A 21,952-nucleotide genomic window follows, 5' to 3' on the forward strand; every position below is an offset into this window, starting at 1 on the left:
TATATTGGAGTTTTATTTTTGTCTTTGGCCTCCTTGGGGTGTTTGTTTATCCAGGGGAATTGCTGAGTCAAATGATATGGGCAGCAGTCACTTTTTTTTTCTCATAATTCCAAATTGAAATCCAGAATGGTTGGACAATTTCATAACTTCAACATACAGACTCAATATGTACAAGTGATCTTCAATAGGAACTGTTTCCATTAAAATAAAATAAAACTTACCATTTTTACATAGCATTCAATGAAACCTCAAAATGGTTTTAATTTACATTTCTCTACTGTTAATGATTTAGAGTAAGTTTTCATTTGATAACTTCTAATTTGCAACTCTTTTGAAAATATTTTGATCAGATTCTGTGGCCAGTTATCTAATGGAGAATGGTTTTTGGTGTTCTATCTTGTACCTAGTCTCTAAATTGGATATCAGATGTTTATCATTGGCATTGATATATATGTGGATGATGAGCCAGCCAAGAAGACTTGAGAAGGAGTGATAAGGCAGGCTGTGAACCAAGAGAGTACCTTAAAAACCCAATAGGAGAGAGTGGCCAGCGGTGTCAAATACAGTGGATGGATTAACAAGGAGTAGGACTAAGAGAAGTCCAGGGGTCCTCAAACTACAGCAGTGGGCCAGATGCAGTGGCTGAGGACATTTATCCCCCTCACCCAGGGCTAGGAAGTTTATTTAAAGGTCCACAAAACAAAGTTTTTGTTTTTACTATAGTCCAGCCCTCCAACAGTCAGTGAACTGGCCCTCTATTTAAAAAGTTTGAGGACCTCTGGAGAAGACCATGATACATAAGAGATCATGGTAACTTTAGAGAGGAATTTCAATTGAGGTTGAGATCAAAAGCCAGATTGTAAGGGGTTGAGAAGTTAGTGAGGAAAGGAAAGGAAAGACAGGCAACTTTTTCAAGGAGCTTGAGAAAGGGAGAAGAAATATAGGATAATAGCTTGAAAAGGTGATAGGGCATAGTGAAGGTTTTTTTAAGGATGAGGGATATTTGAGTGCAATAGAGAAGGAACCAATTAAAGACTAGAGGAGGATGGGGGATGCCTGAGGATACAATCTATAGGAGAATTGGATTCAAGTAGACTTGTAAAAGCTAATCTCCCCCTCCACCCCCCGAAAAAAATCATGAGATTTGTCACAACTGGATTTATTACAGTAGAAATGAACATGCATGGGAAATTCCTGTACCAAGTATGAAGGAGTTCGCAATCCAGACTTAAACATGAATATTTGTGGGCTACAAAAAGGGAGAAATCTTATAGGAGGCGTGGAAGGCAATTTCCTCCCAAATGGGAGGGATAGGGGAGAAAGAAGGGAGCAGAAAGGAAGGGGGAACATTATTAAGCAGGATGGCAAAAGCAACATTTTTTCTCCAGGGGGATTGTTAGACTATGACAATATGATGGTATGCTTATCAACAAGGGTCCAAGTTGCAACAGCAGTTTTTCAGTCTGGTGCAGACTGACTGGCACCTGTCTGTAGCTGGTTGGGCTCTCAAGGACAGACTGAGAGTCTACCTGAAGGTACAAATAGTAAATTATACCACCTAGATGGGGAAGAGAGGAGTCCCTTCCTTGACTTGTTTAGGACTTTCTGCATATCTCAGGTTCAGTGTTTTTGAAAAATGTCTTTTACCACAGCCGGTAAAACATTATCGTGGATGCCACCCGGTGATATATCTGGAAGCAAGGGTCAAGAGACATTTAATAAAGATAAAAATCAAGAGACAAAAAATTAACAAGAGACCTAACCCTCAAAGGATGCCCTGAAAAATGAGCCCAGGCCTCTGGGGACCTAGAATTTCTAAACTAAATAAAGTCAGAAACATAGAAATGAGGTTAAGGCAATATATAAAATATCAGGAGTGATACAGAATAGTTCCAACCATAAAGGGGAACCAGAATCATTGATCAGACACAGCATAAGCCATTTAAGAATGTCCAAAATCAGGGACTAATTCAGAGAAGAAAAACATACAACACCAAGATAAACAAGAGAACGTAATAAAAAAAATCCAGAAAAACAAACAACAAAAACCCAGAAATAATGAACATCAACACTAACAAACATTAAGTCCCCTTGCAATTTAGTAACAGATTCCCAATAACCATTCAACACGTTTCATCTTGGATCTCGAATGTCCCAGGCAGTTATCCAATCCCTGGCTCATCTTTTCTTGGAGCAGTCTGGAAAATATTGTGTCCTCAGGGTCATCACTTCAGTAGATTTCCTTTCTGGTTCCAATTTATTTGTGAAGATGAGTTAGGTATTTCTGGTAAAATCTTTTCCAACATATCTTTAAATAAAATTTCAATATAAATCTCAAAGTTTATTTCTCCAACAACTAGTTCATGGGATGAAAACCAGCTGGAATTTTGTGGTTCTGAGCTAATAACAGAACTATGGGTAGAGGATAGCAGTGGGAACCAAATTAGGAAACCATAGTTTACTTGAAATTTCAGAAATTTTATCTTTATCTGAATTCTTTACCTGATATAAACACTGCTAACAAGCTAAAGAGAAATTTTTTTTAAATCTATGAGCTTTTGACTTATAAATGAGTCCTTCCAGTTAAAGATTTAATATTTACCAAAGTAGACATATAAACTAGGGCTGAGTGCTTTTATAAATTAGCATTGATTCCATTTTCATTTAACTTTGTATGATTTAAATTGGCAAACAGAAAAATCAAAAGTTAAATATTTTAAGACATCATAGAAAACAGGAACTCTTAAAATCTTCATTTAATCTTGTTTTCTCAAAGATTTTACTCAATTTCTTTACTTTATTAATTATTTTAAAACTTTGAATTTAAATATCATTTCATTTAACTTCAATTCAATTGAATTCAGTTCTCCTTTAGGAGAGACAAAGATAGGTTAAAATCTAATTATCACAAAAATATGTTACATTAACACTTTTGAAAAAAAAGATGACCTATGATAAACAAATAATTGACATAAAAGTCACAGTTAATTTCACTTGCAGCAAAAGATTTGGAATGAATTGTATAGATACACTTATACTATGAATTCCTAATTGTGTACAGAGAACAACAGTATATATATCAAATTGAATTGCTTGTATTAGAATAGTCCTATTCAAATACATATTACAAACACTTCTCTTATTGAGATAACTCACAATTCTATTCCTTAAAATAAAACAGGTTTCTGACTTGAACTTCACAAATTAATAGATTAAAATCTTTGTTTCATAAGAGTTTTGTTTGGTTTGGGGTTTTTTGTTTGTTTGATTGTTTTTTGCACCTTTGTCCCTTATTCCCATAACATTCTGGAAGAATGAGTTCTTTCAGGAACTTAATCTCATACATAATTATGTAAGTATTAACAATAGACAAGCCCAATAAACTAACTTATTAAGTTGTTTGGGCCATGGAATGACTATACATTCAGATTTAAAACAGTATAGAATTATATCAAGTTCATATCTTCTACTGACCATATGCTCTGATTACAGAAATTTGCTATAAATAAAAACTGAAGGATATGATTATTTTAACAGCATACAAAGTGGCCCTTCAAACTCCAGCTTAAGGGCACAGAATGACTAACATGTATGGCAGGTTAAGGCATCCTTAGGTGTTTGACTTCAGGTAAGAGGCACAATTGACAATCATCAGGCAGTAAGGATTCTACCTCATAGGCAGATTTAGGAATAACCAGGTGGGAAATATTTCTGTTCAAAAGGAAGTAACTGAGCCCAAAGTGCACTTTTTTTCCACAAACAGACCTCCAACTGTAACAGTTCAGGAGCATCTCTCCTTGAATAACTTGTATATGTCTTGAATGGTGGATTACTGACTTAGTGATCTATCAAATAACTGCAACTGAATTCAAAATTCAAAACTCACAACACACACACTTTCATTTAAGGGAGTTTGACCTTGATAAGGAGAAGGGCCACTTTGTCAAAGACAGAGGGAAAGGAGAGGAGAGTTGAATATGATCTCAAGGGGTTTTGAAATGAAGAGAATGGGAAACTTAAATGTGAATATGGGCATAGCAAAAAAAAAAAAAAAAGTGAAAACTGTATTGGAAAATATGATCAGAATTGAGAAACAAAAGAGCCTAAAAGCTTAGAAGCAACTTGGAAGATTGGTACTTTTGCAGCATGAAGACTGCCTTTGGAAGAAGAGTTTAAAAAGCACTAGAAATTGTGTGCCGGAAATAACATCATAGAAAATGAACTTGGCTAGTTCTTTTTTTTTTTTTTTTCTTTTTTTCCCTGAAGCAATTGGGGTTAAGTGACTTGCCCAGAGTCACATAGCTAGGAAGTGTTAAGTGTGGGAGGCCAGATTTGATCTTAGGTCCACCTGATTTCAGGGCTGGTGCTCTGGAATGTGGCTATTTCTTAACAGACTAGAAAGAATTGGTTACTGATGTGAGAATCGTGAGCAGCTAAGTGGTGCTATGGATAGTGTGCCAGGTTGGAAGTCAGGTAGACCCATCTGCCTGAATTCAAATGTGTCTCAAATACTCCCTTAACTCTATTTGTCTCAATTTCCTCATCTGTAAAATGAACTGAAGAAGAAATGGCTCTAGTATCTTTGCCAAGAAAACCCCCAAATAAGGTCACAGACACGACTGAAAAATAACTGAAAAGCAACAAAAGGGAGAATCATGTCAGAATCAACTGCTTTAGTGCATTCAGATCATCAAATAATTCAACCTAGATATAAATGTGATAGGCTCTTAGTCACTGATGACTAAGAGATTGTTATAAAAATGCCAAGAATATTTCATTGATGTTCCAATGCCTAGTTTTGTCTTTGAATACTATTGGAATGATGTGGTTCCCCTGGCACTCATTTTGGGGATGATGTTGCTCAATTGGGGTTTCATTGCCAAAGCTTTGTGCACTTTTCCCCCTTTAAACTAATTTTCAGTGGCTTTGTTGGCAGGACCATTTATTTTCTCTCACTATCCTGGTGTTTACAAACTAATTTGTAATTTAAGTGTTGCCCTTTGCTGCCCTATCTTCTTGACAAGATAATGAAGTATTTGCTAGCTAAAGCAATTTCTAGGCTGCTTTGGCCTCCAGGTTGTAGTGACCCCTTTATATTAGTTAAACTTTTCAGGAAATGCAAATAAGGTCAGTATCTTTGCATTTCCCATTTTTCAGTCTGGATTGCTCATGGGTTCAATAGTCATCTCTGTGTATTCTTTATTGTGCTATCAGACGAAATTGAAGTGTCACTTTAAAAGATGATGTTGTTTGTCCATCCTTCATTTTGTATTTTTTCTCTCATTTGCAAGTGAATTGATTTTAAGTGAGGGAGAAATGCACAGAGTCACCAGCCTTACTTTCTCTTCTGAAGCTATCCCGGTAGATATAGATCAAGACAACTGGAGATGACATCCACATGAAGGAATATTGGATTTGGAATGGACTAAGCTGCAGCTTTGTGAATTTTGAAAGGTCAGATGAGAGGTTCAGGGACATGATGAAGCAAGATAAAAACAGACTACTGAAAAAATCTGTGCTTGAAAGTATTGAGAGATCATTTTATAAGATCTTTTAAGAAGGAAGAGTTGCAGAAAAAAAGCAAAAAATATAGATGCCCAAAAAAGCATGAGGAAAAAAATACTAACATACTATATATTTTTATGAGGATTATGTATGCATATGTTAAGGATATCATTGATGAAAATAAATAGGCTTTCACGGGTGATTGCAGCAAGAATTGGAACTTTAGGAACTCATTTTTACCAGTCACACAATTGAGTGAAAGGTATGAAATTCTGCTGTGTTTATTGTTTGCTGGTTACAAAAAATACTTTTAATTTTACAGAGTAAATGGCAGCCTTATTGACTATCATTTAAGATGGAATTTTCCATGCATGTGTTAGGATGCTGCAAGATTTCTTAAGAGATGTAACCTGATGTAAATTTCTTCAATTATCCTCTGATTACCAATGTTGAATGTAGTTAGAATTGTGTTGTTGTTTTTTTCTCTCTCTGGCATGCAATGAAGTTTGAGAGAATACTTGGCTTTCCTTGTACATCTATTTACTCTGAATATTGGAAAAAGAAACCCAGAATTATTTGAATTATTTCACCCAGTTGGGTCCAGAGATCTTCAGAAGGCCCAGGGGGCCACTGAGATAAAATTGGAGTGTTTGTCCTAAACCCGTGGGAAGTGTTGACATAGGTGGGAAGCAACACCTGTAGGAATGATAACATGATACTGCAAATTCTTTCTGACCAAACCTAATGTGATGACCTAGCTTTCTTCAAAGATGAAAGAATAGATTTGTGTTCCTAATATCTGGAAGAAAACTTGTGTATGAGACCAGAATTTTTCAGAAATCCTAACATAATAAGTAAGAGGCTTTAAAGGAGTAGTACCTTGGTCTAGCATTATTTAAGTTAAACACAGAAGGAACTTTTATTTCTTCTGACATTAAAAAAAAGAAGAAGAAGAAGAAGCACTAAATTATCCCATTTTGCCCGTTATCCACCATTTTGTGAAGTTTTACCTTCTTGTGAATCACCTGATTTAGGGAAATGGTAAAACTATTGACTGATTTTTAAAGAAAATCCTTATTTCCATATATAAGAAATAAAGTAATTTAATCCCTACATTCTGTTTTTTTTAAATCCCTTCAACCTGTAATAATTATAGAAAACAAGGGTCAACGTTCTTGTGTTAATAGAAATGAGTCTTCCTGACTGTGACTATATAGTTTTCCAAATGTGACCTTATCTACTTCAATTATGAGCTTGGCTGACAGTCCTTCCACAGCTAACTCAACAGACCATCCATTATCCTGTGATATAAGCAGGACAATATGCAATCTTCATCCACTTTGTTTTTCCCATGTGAAATGTTAAGCTGAACTTTTTTTTTAAGTTAAGGAAGAGGGAAGTGTTCTGGATTTCATAGAAATCTGCATAATGTCATAAAAGATTGTAGGGAGAACTTCACTTCCTTAGAGAAATTAAAGGAAAATATATATACAAAATTACATTAATTTCTTAGTTTTAAGAATTATCATAAGCCATTTAATCAGTTGTTCCCCACCACTAATTACATCTTTATAATTTCATTTTTCTATCAGTGATGCTATATGGTTGTAATCATGAACAAAATCTCAGAAGAATCTTAACATGGTCCATTCCTTTAATTTTTCTTTGGTTTCCCCCATCTTTTTCTTTCTTCCATCATGAATCAATCTTTGCTTTCTTGAGGCTCTCTGATATATAACTTGAGCTTATTCATTCATTCCTTCATCTATTTATTCAGTTATTTATTTTTTTGAATTTATTGCCTTAATTCTGGTGTTGATTCAGTGTTTTCTCATTGTTTCTTTTCTGCTTACCATAATTTTTTTTAAATCATAGTTTTATTTTTTTCCAGCATCTTTCTGGAAAGTTTTATTGTTGTTTGACATTTCAATCACTAATCCTGAAAGGAACTATGCTAAAGCCTGCCTCGCTTAATAACTCCTCACTATGCTGCCACCTTGGATATGTTGACATGATGTCTTGCCTTTTACTTAGTTTCCAGAACCAAATCAACTGTATTTATCTTTGGTGAATATTACTTGTAAAATCTTCTAAACTTTCCTGAGGAACCTGACATGTAACAGTTTTAGTTAGCAGCACTTCTGCTGAACAAGTTAAATTTCATAAATTTGGGTCTTATGAACTTAACAGTGCTAAAGTCATTATTTCACTCATGAAAACATAGCTACCTCACAGAATTGTTGTAAACAAAAGTAACTGCTAAGCTATGAATCTGGTGCCATTTGGCAAACTGGACCTCATTCCTCGGAATGGGATGCAAATGACGAGAATAATTGAGGAGTCTGTAAGTGCAGTCTCTGGTACAGAGTAATTTAGCTAAACCTCCTGTGCATCTCTAGCTGACCTGTTTATCTGGTCTGCTTATCCCAGGCTGATGTATTTCGGAGAAGTTCCAACTATCTCCACCCTCCTGACTATTAAATAGTGCTATTTTTAACCACTATTGCTACTGAGATTCAGCTTGTACTTCTGGTTATGACTGGTTTTCCTGGAACCACCATAAGTGCTTTTTTTGTTTCTTTGAAACCAAATCAGCTAAGAAATGAGATGGCCAGCAGAGATGATAGGCATATGGTATCTTTCTATCTTTCCTGTGTGTTGTTGGATTACATATTGTCAATAAACCTTATAGTTAAGATTTAATAAAGCAGTGAAATATTTATATTCTTTGGACTAACTCCAGAGCATTTTATAAATACATGTCAGTTATATTCCTATAACTAAACCAGTTTTTGGTTTATTCTTTCCCAGTTTTTGGCCATAGGTTCATCATCCAAGATGCAGATGAATATGTTTTGAAATATCTGGAAAGCCATGCAGACAGATATCCCCAGTCAACAATCCTGTCACTCAGACAGCATTTCTTAAAACCGAAATCTAAGACAGAGAAATCTGACAGGTATGTGCACCATCCCATTGTGTTAGTTTCAGTTTAAGATAAGTAGATTTTTAAATTGTGTTCCTCTCATTACTGATAAGAACAATTAGGTACACAGATCCAAGATAAGACCCTAAGATCTGAAGATGATTTTAAAATTTTATTTTGTTATTCTTCACTGAAGTATTTGGCATAAAATTTTATAATGGTCCCTTCGTACATAAGCTAGGTATTCCAATTCAACAGTTTCTTCATCAAATGGGAAAGATAATCAGCACAATTTAGCTTCTACAGTTGTTTTAAGGAAAACTGATTGCAGATTATTATTATTATTTTAAGATTATTTCTTTTGAGGAGAAAAAAAGTCATATTCAGATTGTCATGTCATTTGGAATTGAGCTATTGCTATGGTTTTGTACAGTATTTCTAAGAGTGCGGGCAGAAAGAGGAATTCAGGTATTAGGTAGAGGCTTTAAGCCTTTATCAGAATCTCAGGTCTCTGGATTTGACCTCTATTTTTCTGCTCTTTCTCTGTGGTCTAGCACGGGTGCAGGTGTCCATTATAATTGTTAATGATATTCTTCCTAGTAGATTTACCTTCCCCTCCAACAGGTAAAGAGTTCCACCTAATTATAATTATCCAATGACTGTCTATAGGTCTCATTTGCCCTTTCTAAGAGAGACAAACATAGTTTTTGGCCACTTGTATTTATTTAAGCATGTAGCACTTTTTTGCTACTGGGACCCATTGCAGAATGTAAGTGATCAAGGTAAAGTTAGCCCTTCATTATTACTTAAGTAGAGAACCAAATAACTTGGGGTTTGTTAAATATAAAACTTCCCCAGAAATTCTTCTTGGTTCTTGGGACAGCCAGGAGTAGAGGATGCAAATGACATGTGCACACAGATGAAAATAAGATTTCTCAGCCTCCTTTGATTGCCTTCACATACTTTTTAAGGCATGTCAGAAGCAGGGGATTGGCTTGAGGAGCAGCATTGGGGGAAATAGAGCCAGAGAGGCTTTTCTGTGGACATGGTTGCAGACTGTACAGAGCACTCCCCTTCCTCGCAGCCCCTGAGTGGGCTATTAACCAAATGACTGCTTGCTTGGTGGATTTTTCTTGCTTAGGTCAGGAAGGTCTTGGATCATTGATCTAGGGAAGTCAAGCAGAGAGATGAATCTTTGCTATTGGAATGACAACAGAGTGGCTCTGAGGGACCAGTAACTTAGCACAGAAAGGGGTTGGGGTGGGAGAGCAGAGACAGGGAGGTCAGCTATTGGCTTTGTAACAACATAAATAAATTCCCCACTGCCCTGGCCATGAGGTCTTTGCTAGGGTGCTCTTGGCAAGGATTCTAGGAGCAGGCTGAACGCTAAAAGACCAGATTGTCCCCGGGGGGAATTAGTCACCCTATGAAAGCTACATTTACTTTTATGGAAAATAAAGGCGGCGGGGGCAGGTTTGGCAGGGAGTACTCTCACCTGGGGCTCTCGGAATACCAGGCTGCGGTGGGATCTATGAGCAGCATTTGGAATGAACAAGAGTTCTAAGGACTGGCAGGCCTTTCCCCTTCTCTAGCTAAGTCTTGGAGAACAAAACCCCGACCTGGGATTTAGAATTCCCTTTTAGCAGGATCCCTGGCCAGTCCTCCCCGGCCTCAGGCAAAAACCTGAGCCCTTGCTGTAATTCATGGGTAAATTGACTTGAATACTTACTCCATAACATCAAATGCTTATAGGCATCCCTGCTGTTGTGCAGTGGAGACAGAGATACCTGACTTTTTCAGGGAGCAAAAGAATTATGTTCCACTTCTTCATTCAAAGGGATGTGATAATCATTTAAAGTATATATTCTTTTTCAGTATTAATAGGGACCTATGTGAAGACAATGAACTGGGACCGTACTAATGGGGACTTATAGCTAAGCCAGAGTGTCTAGCAACCATTTATAACATAGTAAATAGCATTAGGAACTACACGGAACAGGGAAACATTTTATTTTTCAAATTAAAAATGATGATTCTCTCCAAGATTAAATGCATGTTCCTTCGTTCTTGAAGGGGCACCAAAATGTGTTAGAGTCGAGTCACAGTGTGTCCAAATGTGGCTTGATCAGACCTATGTGAGCTCAGAATGCTCTGGCCAGTTGGACACTAGGAACAGAAAAGTCTCTCTAACTTGATGCATTTCGCATTTCCTTTGGGCTAATTTAATTCTGCTTTGCTCATAGAGCACAGCCCCTTCTCTAATAAGGGCACACCATGCTGGGTGGTCCTGTGTCTGTCTCCCACATCATACCATCAATTCTAAAGTTCTTAAAAGATACCTTGATAGTGTCCTTATTTCGCTTTTTCTGACCATCTTTTGAATGCTTAGCCCTGTATGAATTCTCCATAAAATATATATTTTTTGACAAAGTGTATATTTGCCATTCAAACAATTACAGCCAGCTCAATGGAGTTGTGCTTTCTGCAGTAGAGTTGGAACGCTTGGCAGTTTAGCTCAAGAAAGAACCTGTCTGGTATCTTATCTTGCCGTGTCATCTTCAGAATCTTCCTAAAACAATTCAAATGGAAGTGATAAACTTTGTGTTTGTATGTTTCTCAGGATATGTCTCCTGTGTTAAAATTAATTGTATCAATTTAAAAAAAACTTTTTATTTTCCCTCAGTATAGGATAATATTTCATATATACTTAATAGACATTTGTTGAATTGAAAAAAAAAATACTCTCCTTGAAACTATGGGCATTATTTTTTTTGTTTTGGTTTTTGTAGAAGAAGCTGATGGTTCATTGGATAGGCACTGAATCTGGAGTTAGAAAGACCAGAGTTCCAAAGGATATGAGCAGACAATTTTCAGATAAAAAATTAAAATCATTTTGAGCCATATGAAAAAATGCTCTAAATCACAATTGATTAGAGAAATGCAAATGAAGAGGTACCTTACCCTGAGGTATCACTTCATACTTCTCAGATTGGCTAAGATGACAGGAAAAGATAATGAATGTTGGAGGGGATGTGGGAAAACAGAAACACTAATATACTGTTGGTGGAACTGTGAATGGATCCAACCATTCTGGAGAGCAATTTGGAACTATGCTCCAAAGGGCTATCAAACTGTGCATACCCTTTGACCCAGCAGTGTTACTACTGGGCTTATACCCCAAAGAGATCATAAAGGAGGGAAAGGGACCTGCATGTGCAAGAATGTTTGTGGCAGCCCTGTTTGTAATGGCTAGAAGCTGGAAACTGAATGGATGCCCATCAATTGGAGAATGGCAGAATAAATTGTGGTATATGAATGTTATGGAATATTATTGTTTTGTTGTTGCTTGTTTTTTTTCCTCTAATTTTGTTTCCTTTTTGATCTGATTTTTATAGTGCAGCATAATAAATGTGGAAATATGTATAGAAGACTTGCACAAGTTTAATATATAGGGGATAAATTGCCATCTAAGGGAAAGAGTGGGGGGAAGGGAGAAAAAAATTTGGAATACAAGATTTTGCAAGAATGAAAACTGAAAACTATATGCATATATTTTGAAAATGAAAAGCTTAAAAAAAGACCAAGTTCAAATTATCCTTAAATACTTTCTAGCTGTAGACTCTGGAAAAGTCACTTCATCTGTTTGCCTCAGTTTTCTCAAATGTATAATGGGGAAAGTAATAGTACCCCGATTCCTACTGCTTTCTTCCTTTGTATTTTGCCGGCTGAGAATCATTTCCCTAACATTGAAGAGACCTTAAAGGCCATCCACATTTAACCCCCTCATTTTATACATGAGGACTTAAAAATGACTGGCTCAGGATTACATAGGGCGTAAGTGACAGATCTGGGATTTGAACCCAAGTCCTCTGCCCAAATGCTAGTTCTTGCCCTTTGCTCCATGCTGCTGCCTTCATAAAGAGTAGGCATTTTATACATAACTGCATGTTGAAATAAATGAAAAGTAGACTTGCACAGGTGAATTTTTCCTTAAATCATAGTGGAAAAGGTAATGGATTCCAAGCAAGCTGTGGAGCCTGATTTCCAAGTTCTGTTTCCTCCCTTATCTTGGACAAGTCCCTTACCTTCTTTGAACCAATAAAAGGGGGATATTTGTTTTATTTACCTGATGGGTTGCTGTAAGGTCTTGACATCACTCTGGTACTTTAGTGAGTAACAGTTTTCAGAACCCATATTATTTAGCTCATAAGGCACGAGGTAGCAAAGCCAAGCAAAAAGAGCTTAAAACGTGTAATAGGAAAAATAATCAAGCGTGTGGAGAACACTTGAATAATTACGTCTTTGTTATTTTACATTTATGGTGGAGAGAAGAGAAAATCTGGGGAAAGATAGAAAAGTGTGAAAGGGGACATCATAAGAAGACAAGGGAAAGAGAAAACAGAATTGCTGCCATAGGCCTGTAGTGCCTGGTATATGGGAGGCACTTAATAAATGTTACTGATAGATTCACTGCTATATGCAAGAGTAAAAACAGAAACTATCCATTAGAAAAATGGCTTTATGAGAAAAGGCCAACAGGATGTAATAAATAAGACTCAACCGAATCATAATACTTAGGCTTTATTCTCAGCCCTGCTACTCTGTACTATGTAACTTTAGATAAGTTGATGAAGCTCTGTGTGTTTCATTTTCTTCTTCTATTGGATGAATTATCCCCTCCAACTCTCAACTCAGGTGAGAGAAGAACCAAGGAAATAAAATTTTGGACTTTCCCTATTGTACTTTAAAAAGAGAAAGATTTCTTTTTTATTAAGTTTTGAATGTCAATCTGCTTCTATTTTGGAAGGTCCTAGACATTGAGGACTAACTTTATTACAGTTATTTATCCCTTCCACATCACAACTTTACCCATCATAGTTTTGATATATCATGGAGTCTGCATAAAAAATTAAATGGGAATTTTAGAGTTTTGCAGAAGCTGTGGACAACATGCAAAGGCTAACAGATGACACAGAAAAAAAATTAGAAACTCAGAAATACATAAAATATATGTATAATATCAACATTTTACCTTTTAATATCATAAACATAGTTTCTTCTTCTCTGGGAAAGGAAAGCGAAAAAATTTTACATAGATTTTCCAGATTGTGAGAGAGCTGCACCTCTAACTCCCTCAATATGGAAGGGATATTAAGAATGCAGTTTAATTTGTACAGAAAGCATTACAAAATACAGTATTAACTGGGAAGGAAGTATTAAGTTTCCCAAAGGTCCTTTTCAGTTACAGAGTTCAGGGAAAAAAAATACAAACTTGGCATTTATTTTTTAGATAATGTAACATCAGCGGTAGGTGAAAAAAAAATATTAGTGCTATCCACTACAACTCTTAGATCTTGCCTCTAAAACAGGCAAGGGATGGAGATAAACACCGGGAGCAGCAGTGAAATTATAGGATGTTTATCTATCGCTGTGTTTAAATTTTACCCTTTATGAAAACTGACTACCTGTTGTCGTTATGTTTAGCCCAGCCCAATTATCAGTGTTTTTAGGTTAAAATGGATAGTAAAATTTCTTGTTAGCGCAACTACAAAATAATGAAGATTAGAAATTTCAATTGTGCCAAGCTTTAAGCCATTAAGACTACTCTCAAGAATCCTATATTCATTTATTTCTTTATCCTTTCACAGTGCACCTACTCCAGAGAATGTGGAGATGGAAACTATAACAAAGCACATCCAGGAACGGTTCAAGAATTGCAAATCCTTACTTGAAGGCCCCTTCTATGAAGCACTGCAAGTTCCTGACAAGGAGAAAACAGGATATGTGGACAAAGAGAAGTTCTGTGGTATTTGCAAAAATTTTAACATACCACTTGATGATTTCCTTATTAACGAGGTCTGTATTATGAAAAAAATATATAATTTTTATTCAGTATCAATCAGAGAATCATTATTAATTAACTTCCAAGACTTTCAGAATACCAATTTTTTTCTAGGGGAAATTTAGTCTTGGGGAAGAAGGAAATGTCTTCAGTACAGTCTTATAAAGGGAGCAAAAAGGCTCATTGTCAGTCAGTTAGTAGGAAGGAATCATTAGCACCTGCTCTTGTTACAGATGTGGGAAAGAACAAGGTAGAGTGGTTGGATGGGCAGATCCAATTTGAGGGAGGTAATAGGGTTCCCAAAGAAGGGGAAAAGCCACAGCCAGTTGGTTAAGTCCAACAGAATGGTGTGGCTTTGCAGTCTGGCACAATGCTCATGACTTTCCTATCTGTACTGGGTGTTCATTCAAGGTCACCAAAATGACAAGTGACAACTACCCAGTGGCCAGGGCATCTGTTGGAGGTTGGACATGGCCAACTGAAAGAATGGAGATAGTATAATGAATTCATCTTCGTAGGGTCAGTCTGCAGTACAATCTAGTGTGTTCTACACTATAGCGCCTTTTTATAATTCTCTTTAAGTTCAGGGTTTGGTCATTATTAACCATGACCTATACACTGTCATTCTTGCTGATTTTTTTTCCCAAATAAGCATTGATTTACAAAGATTGAGAGCCAGAAAAAAGATGCTTGATATGAAAACTTTATTTAATATCTTTTTATTTTTCAGAATACATGCAAAGATAGTTTTCAACATTTATCCCTGCAAAATCTTGTGTTCCAAATTTATTTTCTCCCTCCCCACTCCCCTAGACAGCAAGTAATCCAATATAGGTTAAACATGTGCAGTTCTTAACATATTTCCACATTTATCATGCTGCACAAGAAAAATCAGATCAAAAAGGAAAAAATGAAAGAAAAAAAACAACAAAAGGTGAAAATACTATGTTGTGATCCACATTCAGTCTCCATAATCCCCTCTCTGGATGCAGATGGCTCTCTCACAAGATTGTTGGAATTGCCCCAAATCACCTCATTGTTGAAAAGAGCTGTGTCCATCAGAATTGATCATCACATAATCTTCTTGTGGACAATGTGCTGCTCACTTCTATGTGAAAACTTTAAAAATAAAAATAGGCTAAGAAACCTAAGAAAAGTATATGAACTAGAGGCCAGAATAAAGAAGGGAGTAAGCTAAGCCTGAGAATAAGGAATGATGGGGACGAACTGGAGTTAGGCTGAGATTCCATTTCTATATATGATCCAAAGACCTGATAACTCAGGTCTTTCAAACTGACCAACATAGTTACTGTTGTTTTTTTAAATATGGTTGAAGTGTTATTGATGGATTTTGTTTTTACACAATTAAATATTTATACATCATTCTCACTTTGTCAGAGGTCTCTTATAACAAAGTAAAACAAGCAAAATTAACAAAATAGTGACCTCATTTGAAAGTACATGTGACATTCCATATTTATAGCATTATTCCAGACTATTTTTTGTTCTAATATTTCCCTAGTTATATGGTAAGTCAATTGTTTACTTTAAAAATGTTTGAATTAAAAATTCTTCCCTTTTCTCCTACAACAACAACAAAAAAAAACAAATAAACCCATAAATTCTCCCTACCCACCAAAAAAAAGTATAGTTCAGTCTATTCAGACACAACCAATTCTTTCTCTGGGTTTGGATGGAATTTTTCATCAAAAGTCCTTCAGTGTAATCTTGGTTTTTTGTAGTCATTTACAGCTGATCATTCCACAACTTTGCTATTCCTATGACACAGTACAGTTCACTTTGCTTGAACTCATGGGGAACTCTACAGATTTTCTAATAGCATCCTTCTCATCATTTCTTATAGAACAATATTTCTTCATGATCACATACCACAGTTTATTCAGCCATTCCCCAATTGATGGGCATTCCCTCAATTTCCAATTTTTTGCCCTGAGAAAAGAGCTGTTATAAATGGTTTTATATATTTAGGTTTCTTTTCCTTTAGAAAAATTTCAAGATTCATGTCTAGTAATGGTATTGTTAGGTCAAAGGATATGTATGATTTTATAACCCTTTGGATATAGGCCATTTTTTTTTTATCATTTATCAATTGGGGAATAACTTTTTTCAAAAAATAAATTTGACTCAGTCAGTTCCTTATACATTTGTAAAATGAGGTCTTCAAAGAAATTTTCATACTATTCTATTTTCATAATTACTATTGCTAACTATATCCCCTTTTTTATTTTATTCTCTTGTACTTTTCACCCTGTCCCTCTTCAAAGGTGTTTTGTATCTGACCAGCTCCTCCCCCAATGTGCTGTCTTTTATCGCCCTACTCCCTTGTCATATCCCCTTCCCCTCCTACTTCCTTGCAGGATAACATAGATTTCTGTAGCCACGTTGAGTATGTGTGTTATTTCCTTTTTGAGCCAATTCTAATGAGAATAAAGTTCCCTCAGTACCCTCTTCTTTCCCCTCTTCCCCTCCACTGTAAAAGCTTTTTCTTTTATGGCAGATAATTTACACCATTCCACTCCTCCCAGTACATTCTTCTCTGCTTGATTTTATTCTCTGGATATTATTTATCCCTTTATATTCAATTTATATATCCCTTCTGGATATTAGTATCCCTTTATATTCAACTCATACCTTTGCCCTCTTTCTATCTATACTCCTAACTGCCATAATAATGAAAAAGTTCTTACAAGTTTACATGTATCCTCTTCCCATGTCAGAATGTAAACACATAAACCTTAAGTCTCTTATGATTTCCCTTTCTTGTTGAAAGGGAAACCTCCTTATGCTTCTCCTGAATCCTGTATTTGAAAATCAAATAATTTTATATTCAGCTGTCATGAATGCTTGAAAGTCCTCTTATTTCACTGAATGTCTACCTTTTCCCCTGAAGGATTCAGTTTCGCTGGGTAGGTGATTCTTGGTTGTAATCTTAGCTCCACTGCTCTCTGGAATACCATATTCCAAGACCTCTGATCCTTTAATGTAGAAGCTGCTAAATCTTATGTTATCCTGATTGTAGTTCCACTTTACCTGAATTATTTCTGGATAGCTGCAATATTTTCTTCTTGATCTGGGAGTTCCAGAATTTGGATATAATAATCTTGGGAGTTTTCATCTTGGGATCTCTTTCAGGAAGTGATTGGTAGATTCTTTGAATTTCTATTTTACTCTCTGGTTCTAGAATACCAGAGCAATTTTCTTTGTAATTTCTTAAAATCTGATGTCCAGCCTCTTTTTGTGATTATGGTTTTCAGGTAGACCAATAATATTTAAATTATCTTTTCTGAATCTACTTTCCAGGTCAGTGAAATATTTCACTTTTTTCCCTCTTTTTTTCATTCTTTTGGTTTTGCTTTATTGTATCTTGATTTCTCATGAAGTCACTAGCTTCCATTTGTCAATTCTAATTTTTAAGGAATTATTTTTCTCAGGAAGCTTTTGTACCTCCTTTCCCATTTGGCTACTTTTGCTTTTTAAGGCATTCTTCTCCTCATATCTTTGCTTTTCCTTTTGCACAATTCTCATTTCTCTTCCCAATTTTTTCTCTACCTCTCTTACTTCCTTTTGAGTTCTTCTATGGCTTGAGACCAATTCTTCTTTTTCTTTCTTTTTTTTTTTTTTTTTCTGAGGCAATTGGGAGGTTTAAGTGACTTGCTCAGGATCACACAGCTAGGAAATGTTAAGCGCAATTCTTATTTTTCTTGGATGCTTTGGATATAGGAGTTTTGATTTTATCTTCTGAGTGTTTATTTTGATTTTCCTTATCACCGAAGTAACTTTCTATACTCAGAATTTTTTTCTGTTGTTTGTTCATTTTGCCAACCTATTACTTGGCTTTTAACTATTTGTTAAAGGAGGGCTCTGTTTCCAGGGTGGAGGGTGCACGGTCCCAAGCTTCAGGGGTTTTGTACAGCTGTTTTCAGAGCTTCTAGTGACCTGTATTGTGAGCCTGCATTGCTGCTCTGAACTGAGTATGAACAAAGCAAAAGTTCTACCTCAATGCTGGCTAAGAGACCACCTGCAATTTCCCTCTGACTAGGTATTCCAATCCCCCCTCCCCTAACCCCCAACCTGAGAGCTGAGAACTCCAGAAGCACCAGTATCACTGCTGCAGTCACTGCTGCTATCACTGTTAATCCAGTGGCTCTCAAAGCCTGATAGAGGATTGGGGCTCTCCTCACACTCTCTGTGGGTTGAGAGATCTGGAGATCTCTGTTACTGCTGCCAATTTAGAGTCCCCACAACCTGTTCCTGGTTTCCTGGGGTATATAGCCTGTGCCACAGTTGTGCTCCAGATCTCCCTTGATCCAACATACCCCTTCAGTCTAGAATCGGGAAGCCATCTCTTCCTGAGTTTAAATCTGGCCTCAGACACTCACTACCTGTGTGACCCTCAGCAAATCACTTAACCTGTTTGCCTCATCTATAAAATGAGCTGGAGAAGGAAAAAAATATATCATTCCAATGTCTTTGCCAAGAAAATCCAAATAGGATCACAAATAAACATGACTGAAATGACTCAATAATAACAATAGTAATTGAGTATAAAGGAATCCTGAGACCAAAGTTGTGAAAACTGATCATTTATCAATTGGGGAATGGCCCATAACTTCTTACAAATTTAAGTGTTACATATTTTAGAAATGAGACTTTTCTCAGAGAAATTTGCTACTACACCCTTCCCCCCTCAATAGGAGTTTCTTTTCTGAAATTAGTTTCATTGGATTGTACCAAAAACTTATGTTTTATGCTATCAGAATTATACATTTTATCTGATGTGATCCTCTCAATCCCTTGTTTGGTCATGAACTTTTGCTCTATTTGCAAAATTTGATAGGAATTTTCCCCCCTCATTTAATATGTTTATGATTTTATATCTCTAGATCATACATAACCATTTATTGCTTATTGTTGCATGATGTATGAGATGATCTGAAATCTTCATTTTTCTCATACTGCTGCCTGATTTTTCTAAGAACTTTTGTCAAATACATCTTTGAGACTAAAGTTGCTCATGTTATCCTGGAATTGATAACAACAAATGTATCAATATGCTATAATATATAAAATATAAAATAATGATGATGATAGTGTTGTTAGATTTCAGTATAATGTGAGCAGGAACTATTGCATTTTAAACCTTGGCCTGGAAGAACTGAGCAAGTCATTTAACAGATAGCTCTCAAACTATAAAGCCAAAACAATTAAAACAAAAAAAAAATTTCCCTTTTAAAAAGAATACTTGCTGCTACATTACAGTTACTCATATTGAGAAACATCTTTGTTTTGTTCTTGGAAAAATGTCCTCCAATGAGTCTTAATTATATTACAATTTCAAGCTTAAACGACAACAAAAAGGGAACTTAAACCAAGAATTAGTTTAAATGAGACTTAACTATCATCTAGCAAGTCTGAACCTTTGTTCAAAACCTCTCCTAACCAGTTTCCACAGCTGTAAAAAGGGTATAATAGTGTGCCCTACTGGATCTCACAGAGTGGCTATGAGAATTAAGCAATCTTAATCTTTTAAAAGAGAATCTAAGGGCAGCTGGGTGGTGCAGCAGATAAAGCACCAGCCCTTAAGTCAAGAGGAACTGAATTCAAATCTAGTCTTAGACACTTAATACTTCCTAACTGTGTGACCTTGGGCAAGTCACTTAACCCCAATTGCCTGGAAGGGGGGGGGGGAATCCATATGAATTTGTTTATGTTAAATGACTGTGATAAAACTTTGAAAGCTGAAAATATATGCGCATTTTATACAAGACTATATGATTACACGATAATCAAAATACTTTCCCTGTTTACTGTCTTGCAGTTAATCAGACTGTGTTCCAATGACAAAGGCAAAATCAACTACAACAACTTCATCAAAGCTTTCTCATAGTGACCTGATCTATGTGGAGAAGACTAAATGAGATGTTCTATATATGAAATTAATTTTAAATCTATATGTAACCTTACACATGTATCTATATATGAAATTGGTTTGAAATACACATGTATCCTGAACTACTGATTTAACATTTGTTCTTTAACTATCAGTGGGGCTGGAATTGAAATGGGTCATAAGAGGATCTGAAATTTCCTCATAACTTTTTGAGGTGAATAGTGACCACAAGCCCAAGGGATGCTAAAACAACACCTGGGAAAGTATGGTTTGGGGTCATGGAAATAATATGCAGGACTTGAATTTGTTGTTACCTCACTTTAACCATAGATTCTTTCAAGGAAACAGATTTTTAGGGAAGCTTGGAGAATAAAGAGTGATTGATTTGGTATCAGTTATTTGTAACTTGAATAGTGATTAACTTTTGTGTTTTTGCCAAATTTAGCACTACTTTAGCACTACCTGCCAACTCCAGCATATATATCGGGGTGAGAAAGACTTGCCTGTGTGCATCAAAATAATTTAATTATTCCCTTTTCCCTGGTTTCTGAGATAAGTCACTACCTTCTGAAACCAAAGTGTTGGTAGCCCTGGGGATTTCAAGATGCTAGCCCATCTTCATACCATTCCTCTACCTATCCTTTTCTCCTCTCATATGTTAATCTAAATTTCTTTCTGCCTTGTGCAATAGGTGCTAGTAGATGACAGATCCACTGAAATGATGTCTTTCTTCAGGGAAAGATGTCAGTTTTGAATATGGTGAGAACTACTCAAATAACTCTAATCCCCCTGGGAAATTTGCCAGCAATTGAAAAGTTGGGACTGACTTACTCCATCAGATGGATTAAAAAGAAAGCTGGACAGGGGTACAATTTCACAATTCATCAAAGGTAGTTTTCTAGAGACCACACTCCCACACATATCTGTTTGATTTATATGATGCAGCCAAGTGGTAATAACCACGGAAGACAGATCGAATCACTTTTTTTCCTACTGAAATCCTAAACAGCAAAGCATCCACAAGAGTGTCACTAATTACACTGTACAAACTATCATTCCTGGGAAGCATTTGCCTGGAATCTGGACTGAGGCCTGTTAAGTATTCACATCGGACTGTACACACAATGATGGTAAAAAGGACAAGAAATCAGGGAGGGTCCTACCCATTGTCTAGAGAGTATTTTTAAATCTTACCAATTTACAAAATCTCTGACTTTCTGTAGTTGTGTATGGGGGGTTAGGTGTGGCTTTTGCATACTCTGTTATCATATCCTATCCTGAACAAGGACTATATGGTAGTCACAGCCCAAGATCTGGATTTTTAAGGCAAGCTGATAGTTGAAAGTTATTGAAAACATAACCTTCCTGCATCTCACAAGACTCTAAGTCTTTGGAATGGATAAAAAATAGGAAAGATCAAGGACTGATGAATCTTAAGACATCTACCTAGGCCCAGGAACACTTCACCCAGGGTTTTCCTAACACAGTTCCCAAAAGACAATTTAAGATGAGTAATCTCAAGGCAGCCAGCTGAAATATGAATCTGAACCTAGGAAAAGTCCAGCAGAATCCAAACTGAAGACTGGATTATGTGTAAAGGAAAGCTCCCTATTAAACTTCTGGATCTTGTATTTTAAATTACTACCCTATCTAATTGTCCTCATTTCCAGTCAATCCAAAATGAGAAAGTATACACAATTTAGAACCACTGGGTCCCGTATAGTTGCCAATTTCTAATAATCACCCTTGGGATAAAATATCTTCAGCA

At 36.1% G+C, this 21,952-nt stretch overlaps 1 protein-coding gene across 1 annotated transcript in view; it reads left to right on the forward strand.

Annotated features, from left to right (window-relative positions):
• EFHC1 (EF-hand domain containing 1) overlaps window positions 1–20,595 on the forward strand; it is a 101,392-nt gene extending 80,797 nt beyond the window's left edge. The window contains exons 9-11 of the mRNA XM_051997150.1: window positions 8,317–8,464; window positions 14,080–14,287; window positions 20,113–20,595. Coding sequence (XP_051853110.1) covers window positions 8,317–8,464; window positions 14,080–14,287; window positions 20,113–20,181 — 425 coding nt within the window. The 3' untranslated portion in view covers window positions 20,182–20,595. The remainder of the gene's footprint in view (window positions 1–8,316; window positions 8,465–14,079; window positions 14,288–20,112) is intronic.
• The last annotated feature ends 1,357 nt before the right edge of the window (window positions 20,596–21,952 follow it).

The sequence above is a fragment of the Antechinus flavipes genome, chromosome 4 (assembly GCF_016432865.1).
Source record: "Antechinus flavipes isolate AdamAnt ecotype Samford, QLD, Australia chromosome 4, AdamAnt_v2, whole genome shotgun sequence".
Lineage (NCBI taxonomy): Eukaryota > Metazoa > Chordata > Mammalia > Dasyuromorphia > Dasyuridae > Antechinus > Antechinus flavipes.